Source organism: Carcharhinus amblyrhynchos, chromosome 8 (assembly GCF_965287045.1).
Source record: "Carcharhinus amblyrhynchos chromosome 8, sCarAmb.v2.hapA, whole genome shotgun sequence".
NCBI lineage: Eukaryota > Metazoa > Chordata > Chondrichthyes > Carcharhiniformes > Carcharhinidae > Carcharhinus > Carcharhinus amblyrhynchos.
Genome location: NC_137331.1, coordinates 6,887,784 through 6,900,475, shown reverse-complemented (window position 1 = coordinate 6,900,475; position 12,692 = coordinate 6,887,784). Strand labels below are relative to the sequence as shown.

Here is a 12,692-nt window from a genome sequence, read left to right as displayed (position 1 = left end):
AGAGAGTTTAAACTGATTTGATTTGATTTATTATTGTCACATGTATTAACACGCAGTGAAAAGTATTGTTTCTTACGCGCTATGCAGGCAAATATACCGTTCATAGAGAAGGAAACAAGAGAGTGCAGAATGCAGTGTTACAGTTACAGCTAGGATGTAGAGAAAGATCAACTTAACGCAGGATAAGTCCAAGTTGTGATACAGTGTAGTTCCGTTATAATGCAATGGCGGGGGTCCATAAAATATTACTGTGAAAAAGTGGGGTTGTGCTAAATCAGGATGCTATAGTTACGATGCAATCTCGGCGTCCGTCAGAGCTCTGTTTGTTTGTACAATCACTACACGCTTCATTAACTTTTACAAACCTTTTGACTGGCAGGTCCAGGCGAGTTGAAAACAGGCAGTGGGGATGTTTATTTACACAAACACTTTCACAGCCCGTTGACCGTGAGAAAGTACTTCCTCTTTTGGACAACTGTCCAATGTAGTTTTTCTCGAAGTGAGAACCCCTTTTATCTGAACTGGGCAAGGGGGGGAAGCAAGTGTTTTCTGTCCGCAATTTCATTCTAAGGCAGATTATTTTCACTTTGGAAATAGATTGCAGTAACCAAAAACTTCTCAGTTCCCCAAAAAGAGCAAAAAAAAAGGGTCCAATGATTCATCGCGTTATATCCGAATTCACACTAAACGGGGCACATAAAAATCGGGGTTTCACTGTGTAACCGGAAAGAATGCTTTCTATGGTGAATCTGTAAATGTTGGTGAGAGTTTAGCTGACATGCCAAATGTCCTTAGTTTCCTGAGAAAGTAGAGGCATTGGTGGACTTTCTTAACTGTAGTGTCGGCATGGGGGGACCAGGACAGGTTGTTGATGATCTGGGTACCTAAAAGCTTGAAGCTCTCGACCCTTTCTACTTCGTCCCTCTTGATATAGACAGGGACATGTTCTCCTTTATGTTTCCTGAAATCGATGACAATCTCCTTCGTTTTGTTGACATTGAGGGAGAGATTATTGTTGCCGCACCTGTTCACCAGATTCTCTACCTCATTCCTGTACTCTGTCTCGTCATTGTTTGAGATCCAACCCATTATGGTGGTGCCATTAGCAAACTTGAAAATCGAATTGGAAGGGGATTTGGCCACACAGTCATAGGTGTATAAGGAGTATAGTTGGGGGCTGGGAACACAGCCTTGTGAGGCACCGGTGTTGAGAGTGATCATGGAGGTGGTGTTGTTGCCTATCCTTACTGATTGTGGTCTGTGAGTTGGGAAATTTAGGATCCAGGCCCAGAGAGAGGTGTCGAGGCCCAGGCCACAGAGTTTGGAGATGAGTTTCCTGGGAATAATAGTGTTGAAAGCTGAGCTGTAGTCAATAAATAGGAGTTTGACATAGGTGTGTTTGTTATCTAAGTGTTCCAGGGCCAGGGAAATGGCATCTGCTGTGGACCTGTTGCAGCAGTAGGCAAACTAGAGTGGATCCCGGTAGTCTGGGAGGCTGGAATTGACTCATGCCATGACTAACCTTTTGAAGCACTTCATAATGATGGATGTCAGAGCCCTCGGCCGATAGTCATTAAGGCACGCTGATTGGTTTTCCTTAGGTACCAAGATGATGGTCACCTTCTTGAAGCAGATAGGGACCTCAGATTGTTGTAAGGAGAGGTTGGAGATGCCTGTGAATATCTCCGCCAGCTGATCTGTGCAGGATCTGAGTGCAAAATGGCAGGGGGATTGGAACTATGCAAGGAGTTGGTGGAGGGGGGGGATCAAAAACAAACATCAAAGATAGAAAGGGGAATAAGAAAAATGATAGGCAGAGAAATCAAAGGTGAGAATCAAACATGGCTACAATGCAAAATAATGGAAATGTTAAAAAGACAAGCCATAAGGCTTTGTGCATTATTACATAGAACATTCACAATAAAGTGGATTAATTAATTGCACAAATAGATATAAATGGATACGATATAGTCGGGATTATGGCTGCAGTCTGACCAGGGATGGGAACTGAATATCCAGGGATATTCTGCAGTTTGAAAGGATAGACAAAAAGAAAAAGACAATGGGGTTGTATTGTTAAAGAGGAAATCAACGCAATAATGAGGAAGGCTATTGGTCTGTAACTTCCGACCGGCAGCAGAAAGCTTTTAGGCCTCCAAAGATACGAGAATTTTTTGTGCATTGACCAGAGTTGAAAAATTATGTTCCAACTCCGGCCAGGAGCAGCAGCCCACAGTGGGACAATCTCCACAGGCTCAGCACAAATCAGAGAAATTTGAAGCACAGCATTAGAATTTTGACTTCAGGCAATATCAGGTTAACTGCCCCTCATACATCTCTTCTGTGATACTATCTTTCTCTTTTGTGTTTAAGCTAGAACAAACCTCAACATATAACCAATGGTTATTGGGATGGAAGACTATTTCAAATTAAAGTGCAGGTTTGAAGAACTACGTTTAGATTACTAACACGGTCAATTACTTTATGTAATGAAATCGCATGGCATGTTAGAATAGATCATTCCGTTGAGGCAAGGTTCAATTAGCACACATGGGTTTATTTCACATTTTCACTTACAATGGTTTGTGATGACATACATCTTGGTAGAGTTAATATCCGCCAATAAGATGCCACATATCCATCTACAAAAATAAATTTGTATCTAAATTCTGATCAGTCTTTTAAAACGCAGTCATCACTACCAGTCTGAATGAAGGTTAAACTTTTATGGACATTTTTCTGGTCAATTCCAGGCATACCCACGAAAATGTTTAAAAATAGCACAGATGAGCCTTGCTACTCTCAGCAAATATGGATGGGTTGAGTGAAATAACAAAGTTAAAAATAGTTTTAGCAATGGGAATGACATCTAACCAACAATCATCCACTCAGGTAAAATGAAAATGTGGATTTGTGAGGAGAATTCCTCTTTCCAATGTCTGCATTTGGGCTTTACACCTGCCAGAAAAGATCTGACATGAGTAAACTTGGAGAGACCCAATTCAGACTGATTACGTAAAGCTGATTAATAAACCATTCAAAAGTTTACAAGTAGCACCAGTGCAAAATATTTTGATTAAGGATCTGAAGCATCTAAACAGAAGTGTCAACATTTTCCACATATGTTTAGAATTGTTCACCTTCACACAAGTTACCAAAACGTTCTTTTACATAAGGCAACTTATTTTTTTTTAAATATTTGCATCCAAATAGAAACTCTTGAAATAAAAGCCTGGAAGCATTAATCCTTGTAAATGTCCTACTGTAGACCATGCTTAGTACATGATTAATTGAAGCTGCTGTAATTTAAATAGCATCAAAAAGGCTAATGTAATACTTGAGGCAAGGTTCGGTCCTCCAAGCCTAGACTTAACTGGACTAAGTTATGAATTACATTGTCAGAACCCATTAACAAAGAGCAAACACGCATGTCGGGTTTATGAATCTAGCCTCTTATTTAGTTTAAAAAAACAAAAGTTCTCAAATAATATTACACAAGTTCTTGTCAGATAGACAGTGGTTTAGTGATCTCGATTCACTATTCAAATAGGACCCTGAAAATGGCACTCACAAATTGGAGTCATTGAATTGATATTTAATGGACAACATAAGAGAACATCTAATTTACTAGCTGTACCTTAGACACAGTGTACCAGATTATATTTAATCAAGTCCATCATTTGCTGAAAACTGCAAATCATAAGTAGCACTATTTTATATTTCTTGATAATGCTTCTGTTTATTAAATTAGTCTCTAAGTATGTTAGGCCTGCTGAGTTTGAACATCCATTTGTCATTTTATTTCGTATTATACATTAGTAGCAAAGCATGGCGGCCAACAATACCAATTCAAACTAGGGTGATTCGATTTTCCCTTTTGTGTTTGGCTATGCCAAACTCAAATGCAAATTCAACATGTAACAAAGTTATCCTCCCTTTCCTTTCCAATTGGACAGAGTCAACGAGGTAGATAGATGCATAGATTGCAAAGAAAACGTCAGAGCGTTCACATGTCTGTTTTTGCTGAGCACAAGTCCCCTCTTACGTAGCACGAGCTTGACACTGCAACTAATGCTGTGCATGAGATCAATTTATCCATTTGCTTGAAATCTGCCTTCTCAAAATGTTAGCCTCAGGTAAATTCAAAAGGTGTTAGTCGGTATAAAATCTGACAAATCACAGCATAAAAAACAAGAGCCACCTCAAAAAAACCCAACAAAAATGCAGAACATGGAGACTGAACTGTTGAACTACAACCTGTTTGAATGGTAATTCATATGATGGATCATATGGTGAAATGGAAATGTAAATTCAAATGCAGATTACATCCTAAATATTGTTTCCTTCATTCCTGATCTGAGCCACCTGATCAAATAAGTGATACCCCAACCTACATGACAAGGGCAGTATTTGATCTAATAGTAATAACTGACTCTGTAATTGATTGGGATTAGAGATTACAGCCAACTCCACAGCAGACAACGCAATTGATTTCATCTGGAGTTTCACTTGGCATTCTTTCAATGAAAACGTCAGCGGCAAAAATCAAAACAATGTTTTCTTTTTTTCCCCTGTCCCCTTTGTTAAAAGTTGAAGCAGGATGGTGGCATAGGGGCACAGTGGTTGGCACTGCTGCCTCACAGCGCCAAGGACTCGGGTTTGATTCCCGGCTTGGGTGACTGTGTGGAGTTTGCATGTTTTCCCAGTGTCTGCTTGGATTTCCCCCCCGGGTGCTCTGGTTTCTTCCCACAGTCCAAAGATGTGCATTGGCCATGCTAAATTGCCCTTAAGTGTCCAAAGAAGTGTAGGTTAAGTGGATTAGCAGTGGTAAATGCGCAGGGTTACCGGGATAGGGTGAGCGGGGTGGGGTGGGGCTGGGTAAGCTGCTCTTTCAGAGAGTCAGTGCAGATTCAATAAACTGAATCTGTTGGAGACTGAATCTGGCACTTTACAACTTTAAGCGGCAAATTTTGCTTCCAGAAACACAGAACGTTTCTTTTATATCAGATACCATATTGAACAACAGTAATTCTAATCGCAGGCAGACTCATTTCACCACTTTCTAAGACCCCATTCTCTGTACAAGAGTGACAATTGTAAGCTTTCAACTCTGTCTTGGGATATTTTGCATGCAAACATTTTTGCATTTTTGTTTGCTTTCATTGAAGGAATATAAAACTGCTGGGGTATTGGGTACAGATAACAACAAATGGTTGCGAATTCTTTTTGTTTTCAATGTATTATCATAAATTTATTTATTTTAAATGTTGAGGTATTTCTTCCATGTATACAACCTAACTCATCTAATTAAACCCTACGTCCCACTGTAGCAATGGGAAAGTCCGCTTAAAGACATTAATCTTCTAGGTTACTAAAATGTGCATCAGCAGAAGTCATTTTTCTGCATTCAAGTGTCTGATGCATGACTGCAACACAATTCACATACCTGGCAGCTCAGAAAAGCACATCCTGGTTCCAGTGTCAAGAAAACTTTAAACATTCACATAATGAGGCAGTTGTAAGCAAATTAAAATGTATATAATGTTGTAACTCCCGAAGCAAAGAGTTATATTGTACATTCCCTTATTCTGACATACAAAGGGGCAGGTATGTGTTTCCAATTTCACTTTTATCTTCCAGTGCCCCTGCACGACCAGTAGCATGCTTCAGAGTTACCATTTCCCATTCAGAAATTTATCTCTTCCATGATTTCCATTACTATGGTACGCTGGCCAGTAAGAATGAGATTGCTGACAGTTCTATAATCTACATGAAGAACATTCAGGCCATTCACAGAAACGACAAATTGTCGAACCTAAAATTGAGAACAAAACAGTTAGCAATGTCAACGCAATACCTTGTGAGGTTTAATACTTAGTGGAGTTTTATTTTGCCAGAACAGCATAACAAGCTCTCATCTTACACTGATACACCTCATTAAAGTAAACTTCCAACAGCAACGTTCTATCAAAACCTTCTGATCGTACAGCACCACATGTGGTATTCATCATTCATAGCTTAGAACCAGAATACATTTTGTAGCTAGACTGTGAAGTTGTTTTAAAATATGCAGTTTAAAAATATGAATTTTGATAAAGATAAGGGATGTTTAGTGTGAGAAAATGGAAGACTTTTACCATACATAATGTTAACAAATATTCTGACATTAGGTGTGACACAGCAATTTGTAAACTAACCCTACTATCTCTTTATTCTCTTACAATTTACACCAAATTTCAGAGGAGTATCGTTCTGGCAATACAAGCTTTCCCCCATCCGATGTTCACACTAGAATCACGGAATCCGTACAGTGCAGAAGAATGCCATTTGACCCATCAGGCCTGCACCAACAATCCCACCCAGGCACTATCTCCGTAACCCTAACTATTTACCATGATAAACCCCCAGACACTAAGGGGCAATTTAGCATGGCCAATCCACTTAACCCACACATCTTTGGAGTGTGGGAGGAAACCAGAGCAGCCAGAGGAAACCCACACAGATATGCGGACTACTTCCTGGGAGACTACAAATTAGTACAGGAATATGGACAGGCTCTCAAACTCTACAGCTGGAGTATAGCTGTTTCAGAGGGCAGTTCAGAGTCCACCAGATTGCTGTGGGTCTGGAGTCACACAGGGGTTAGACCAGGTAAGGACAAAAGGTTTCTTTCCTAAAGGACATTTGTGAACCAGATGGGTTTTCATGACAATTTATGGCACCATTACTGAGACCATCTTTTAATGCCAGATAGTAATAAATTGCATTTATTAATTAAGTGTAATTAATTGAATTAAAATTCCACATACTGCAGTGGTGGAATTTGAACCCATGCCTCTAGAGCATTAGGCTGGGCTTCTTCATTACTGGTCCAGTGACAGTACCACTACGCCATCTTCTCACAATTAATGGCCCCTTTCTTCTGCTGGGATGGTTTAGTAGATGTCATATTTGTCAATTTGTCATATTTGTCAAACCTTGCCGATGGGAGGAATTTAGCTGCTTGGAAGGAAAAACCCCTGGAGCTATACTCACCTCTGTGTCCCCAAAGGGATCCCCATGGCAGGTTCAGATCCGGATGAATCTGGGTTGTAAACCTCGCCAACATGACATCACATTGACAAGGTTTGAAAATATGACAAAGGGGAAACAATCTGCTAAACCATCCCAGCAGAAGCCATTAATTGTGAGGAGATGATGCAGTGGTACTGTCACTGGACCAGTAATGAAGAAGCCCAGCCTAATGCTCTGGAGGCATGGGTTCAAATTCCAACATTGCAGAATGTGGAATCTTAATTCAATTAATTATATTGAATTAATATATGCAGTTTATTAATATCTGATATTGAAAGGTAGTCTCAATAATGGTGCCATGAAGCTTCCATCAATTATCATAAAAACGTATCTGGTTCACAGATGTCCTTTAGGGAAGAAATCTGTTGCCCTTACCTGGTCTAACCTCTATGTGACTCCAGACCTACAGCCATGAGGGCAGGATTCTGAATCGCCCTCTGAAATGGCCTAGCAAGCTACTTGGTCGTATCAAACCCCCACAGAAAAGTGATAAAAGAATAAAGCCAAACTGACTATCTGCCATCTATGACTGTGCCTACACCACATGGACTGTAGTCGTTCAAGAAGGTTGCACATCACCACCTTGCCGAGAGTATTTAGGGTTGGGAAGTGTTGGGCTTGCTAGCAACACCCATATCCCACGATAGAGCTGAAAGCAAATATTAGCTGGAGGTGGGATTTTCCTCCCATCAACTACCAGCAGTGAATGCATTGGAGGCAGTTCAGAGAAGGTTTACTAGACTAATAGCTGGAATGGTGAGTTGTCTTCTGAGGAAAGGTTGGTTGGGATAGGCTTGTATCCACTGGAGTTCAAAGGAGTAAGGCGCAATTTGACTGAAATATATAAGATCCCCATGGGTCTTGACAAGCTGAATGTGAAGAGGGTGCTTCTTCCTGTGGAAGCATTTGAACTGTTTAAAAATAAAGGGCCATCCAATTAAGATGAAGTGAGGAGAAGTTTTTTTTTCTCTGAGGTTTGAGAGTTTTTAGATCTATCTTCTTTAAAAGGCAGTGGAAGCAGAATTGTTTTTAAGACAGAGGTAGATAGATTATTGATAAGGGGGTGAAAGGTTATAAGAATCTGTGGGACTGTGGAGTTGAGTTTGCAATCAGATTAGCCATTTAATCTTATTAAATGGCAGAGCAGTCTCAAGGACTGAGTGGCCTACTCCTGCTCCTAATTAGGATGATTGCGTGTCCGTACTTGGGGCTTGAAGAAACATTCAGCGACTGGGACTTTGTAAGTGTTTGGGGGTCAGGGAGGAGGTTCCAGGATCGAGATTTAAGAGGCCATGAAGGGAAGGAAACAAAGAACAAAGAAAATTGCAGCACTGGTACAGGCCATTTGGCCCTCCAAGCCTGCACCGACCATGCTGTCTATCTGATCTAAAACCCCCTACCCTTCTGGGGACCATATCTCTCTATTCCCATCCTATTCATATATTTGTCCGGATGCCTCTTAAATGTGACTATCGTAATGCTTCCACTACCTTCCCCAGCAGCGAGTTCCAGGCACCCACCATGTAAAAAAACTTGCCTTGTACCTTGCCCCTCGCAACTTAAATATACTCCCCCTGGTAACTGACTCCTCCACCCTGGGGAAAAACTTCTGACCATCCACGCCCTTGTAGACTTCTATCAGGTCGCCCCTCGACCTCTGTCATTCCAGTGAGAACAAACCAAGTTTCTCTTCTTCGCTAATACCCTCCACACCAGGCAACATCCTGGTAAATCTTTTCTGTATCCTCTTCAAAGCCTCCACATTCTTCTGGTAGTGCGGCGACCAGAATTGAATGCTATATTCCAAGTGCGGTCTAACTAATGTTCTATAAAGCTGCAACATGACTTGCCAATTTTTAAACTCAATTTACTTGCCAATGAAGGCAAGCTTGCCATATGCCTTCTTGATTACCTTCTCCACCTGCATTGTCACTTTCAGTGACCTGTGTACCTATACACCCAGATCCCTCTGTCTATCAATAGAGTTTTGCCATATACTGTATATTTCCCATCTGTATTAGATCTTCCAAAATGCATTACCTCACATTTGTCTGGATTAACCTCCATCTGTCATCTCTCCACCCAAGTCTCCAACCGATCGATATCCTGCTGTATCCTCATCATTGCCTGCAAATCCACCAACCTTTGTGTTGTCCACAAACTTACTAATTAAACTTGGGGAGGGAGCTTTCTAACGGCCTGGGGGCCAGTTAACAAAGCTCCCTTTACCCCCACCCTCAGTCTGCTTCATCTCGATGAAGAGTCATATTGGACTTGAGACATTAACTCTGTTTCTTTCTCCAACAGATGCTGGCAGGCCTGCTGGGTTTTTCCAAACTTCCCGTTTTCACTTCAGATTTGCAGCTAACACGGTATTTTATTTTATTAGGGTGATGGAGGACACTGGGACAGGTATGATTCACCGATCCTTGCAGGATACCAGCTGTCCACTCCAAAATTGAAGCCTAGCTGGTAATTAGTTCTTGTTCCATCCTTTCTTTCATGCCAGTCCTTATTCCCCTGTTACTGTGACAACTTGTATTTTGTAAACAATAAAAAAAAACTACAAGCTGATTCACAGGAGCACATGGACTAAATGAGCACTGACCAAAAACAGCAGATACAAGATGAGAATTTTAACATTAAGGCAGCAGGGATATGAGTGTGGATCAGTCATTCACATTCCCACTGCCTTAATGTTACAGGAGTTGAATGATGATCCAGACAGGATACAGGCAAAGTATTAGATGAGTTCAGTGTAAAGATGGCATGAAATGGAAAGTTTGCCATGACAACACTGGAATAGTTGAGGCTGCCTATAACAAAAAGGTATAAAGGAGGAGTTTGGCAGATTTATAGTTTTGGATAATACAGCAGTTGAAATGGGCAATCTTTCTAGCGAAGAAGAAACATTCTGCCTTGCGTGAAATAGGACACCCAAGTTCTAAACTGCTCGAAGCAGCTTGCAACAGTGGCCAGGGAAGGGACTGAGTCAGTAACCAGAATACAGACTTTATGATGGAAGCTGAAGACAATGTTTAGCTAGAGAAAACCGAGGTTCATCCAAGACTAGGTTGACAAGCAATCCAATGATACGGAGGTGATGATGTGCTGAGAGAGGTGGTGGAAAGTTAGTTAGTGTCAAAAGTACATGTGGAAGCTGGTTCACTGTCGGCAACGGTAATGCTCTGAAGAAGCAGAAAGTAATTAGTATAATTTATTTATTTCATTCTAACCAGTTATTCCTTCCCCTCATTAGTTATCTCGTGACCCCATCATTTCCTGGTTTTCTTTCCTCTCCACTCATTCCCAGTGTAATATTATTTGTTCCCAGCCATCTCCTTGAATACTAATTTCCTCCCCAACACATTTCCCATTCCCATCCAAATCTCAGCAATGGCACAGGATATTCAGAACATTTCCAACATGGCAGGAAAAGGATATCCTCCAATTTGGTGAGCAACACCACAGAACATCTGTAGGTAATATTAAATGGCATATCAGCATGTACAAATGTTTAATTTTGTTACAGATGTTAAACAATCTTAGAAATTATGCAATGTTTGGCTGAGGCTCACAACTAATGAGCGTGATTAAATTTGAAAAGTTCTTTAACCAATTAGCTACCAAATGACACTTTGGGCAGCCCGGACTCAACTCACCAACAGACTAACGTATTCTGCATCATATGGCATAACATTTTTTCAAGTAGTGCATTAACCTTACTTTGATCTTACTTTAATCCAATGTCATGTGGAATCCACTAGTTATAATGGAACAACAAGATGCCTACTTTTGTTGCCTGTATGTGACGTGCAGTGTCAAAGGTATAAAAGAAGCAAAGGAATTATTCAGTGACATAAAGCATTGGAGCTACAATATCTCTTAACTAGCATTTAAATGCACGGTTTGCTTAAAAACAATCACATTTTGCAGGCTTAAAAAAGGGACACATAGTTTACTTGGCATATTATAAAAGATGTGCAAGTTAGCTTGATTGGCCATGCTAAAAGTTGCCCCGTAGAGTCCTGAAATGCGTAGGTCAGAGGCATTAGCGGGTAAATATGTAGGGATATGGGGCTGGGGCCTGGGTGGAATTGTGGTCAGTGCAGACTCGATGGGCTGAATGGCCTCTTTCTGCACTGTGGGGTTTCTATGATTCGATGAAAGCAGTATCTTCTGGTTTACTGAGTGCAGTGCATTGAGGGGTACACAAAATCAGTGCTCTTTGAACAGTGAAGGTGAACCTTGATCATCGGGAAAGGCTGTACATTTTGCAGAAAGGGGTGAGTATTTTTCCATTCTTTCATGGGGTGCGAGCATCATGGACATGGGCAGCATTTGTTGCCCATCCCTAATTACCCTATAGAACCAATACAGCTGTGTGCAGCTGGTGGGAGGGGCACCTTTTCTTTTATAGTACTATTCACCATACAGCAGCTTTTATGCAAAGGTTCTTGAGATTCCACAAACAAACTGAAGGACAAAAAAATGTAAGAAAGACAAATTTCTACACAGGTCAAAATACGCCAAGATGAGTGCAGTAAAATATTGGGTTAAACTTGCATACAAACTGTGGATAAGCTATTCTGTTTGCTATGCTTTCAATGAACTGCAAACTACACCCAACTTCTGCTGAATTTGGTCAAACTGTAAGCTGGTTGCTTAGATTTGATTTTGAGAAGAACCATAATCCTAGGTTGTAACAGTAAAGAATGAGGTTACATTACATCCTGGCTGTGCTGACTTGAGTGGTGTTATGACCGCTATAATTGGTCGAAACACCCAATGTTCTTTTTAGATGGGGACTGCACCGAGAGACAAGAACCCAATAATAAAAAGAGAAAGGGTGAAAAGCCAGGCCGTGACCCAGCAACTGTTCCAAGGGACACCTGTGGGCATAAGTGTGGCGCATCACTACATCAGGGCTGCCAACAAGAACTTCATGGTTGAAAAGCTCACTGATGATCACTGTGACAAAGGCCACTAGGCTGAGATAACAGAGTACAACCAGTTCCCACGGAAAATATAGTTCAACATGCAGTTAACAGCTTAACAGGAATGAGGAGACAATTTGTCGAAAACGAGTGAAGAAGATGGTTTACACGTTACTCCAATGTCAATTCAGACAGAAGCTGATGTAATCGCTTCCAACTGAACTGTTAATAAGCCAAATTATTCATCTCAAACACCAGCTGGCAATTTTGCATTCTGGCCAGCAATTATTTATCTTGACATCTCTACATGAAACCCAAATGTTGCTGGAATTGCCCTTGAATATAAGGATTACAGAAATTGATCAAGCAATTCTGGAAAAGTCGATTGTAATTGCAACGTTGTCAATCTGTTCCAGTCAGCATCTCTTCATAAAATCAAAACAGACTTTAATTGGCAACGACAACTGCATGTATCCGCAAGATATACTGCTTTACTGCAGCAACTACTAATTTATAAGAGTTACCATAACTTCCTTGTTTTTGATTCTACAGCTATATTTAACAGCAAAGGGTCCTGCATGTTTCTTTAAAATGCCCTTGCTTACTTGTTCTGCCACCTTCAAACATTTGTGAAAATGAACCCCCCAGATGTTTCCAGTTCTTTAAAGTTGTCCCATAAAA

The 12,692-nt window shown here is 40.7% G+C and overlaps 1 protein-coding gene across 1 annotated transcript in view; it reads right to left on the bottom strand.

Moving 5' to 3' along the window:
- Nucleotides 1-2,553: 2,553 nt before the first annotated feature.
- deptor (DEP domain containing MTOR-interacting protein) overlaps nucleotides 2,554-12,692 on the bottom strand; it is a 69,122-nt gene continuing 58,983 nt past the window's right edge. The window contains exon 9 of the mRNA XM_080193593.1: nucleotides 2,554-5,815. Within this exon, the coding sequence (XP_080049719.1) occupies nucleotides 5,687-5,815 (129 nt within the window). The 3' untranslated portion in view covers nucleotides 2,554-5,686. The remainder of the gene's footprint in view (nucleotides 5,816-12,692) is intronic.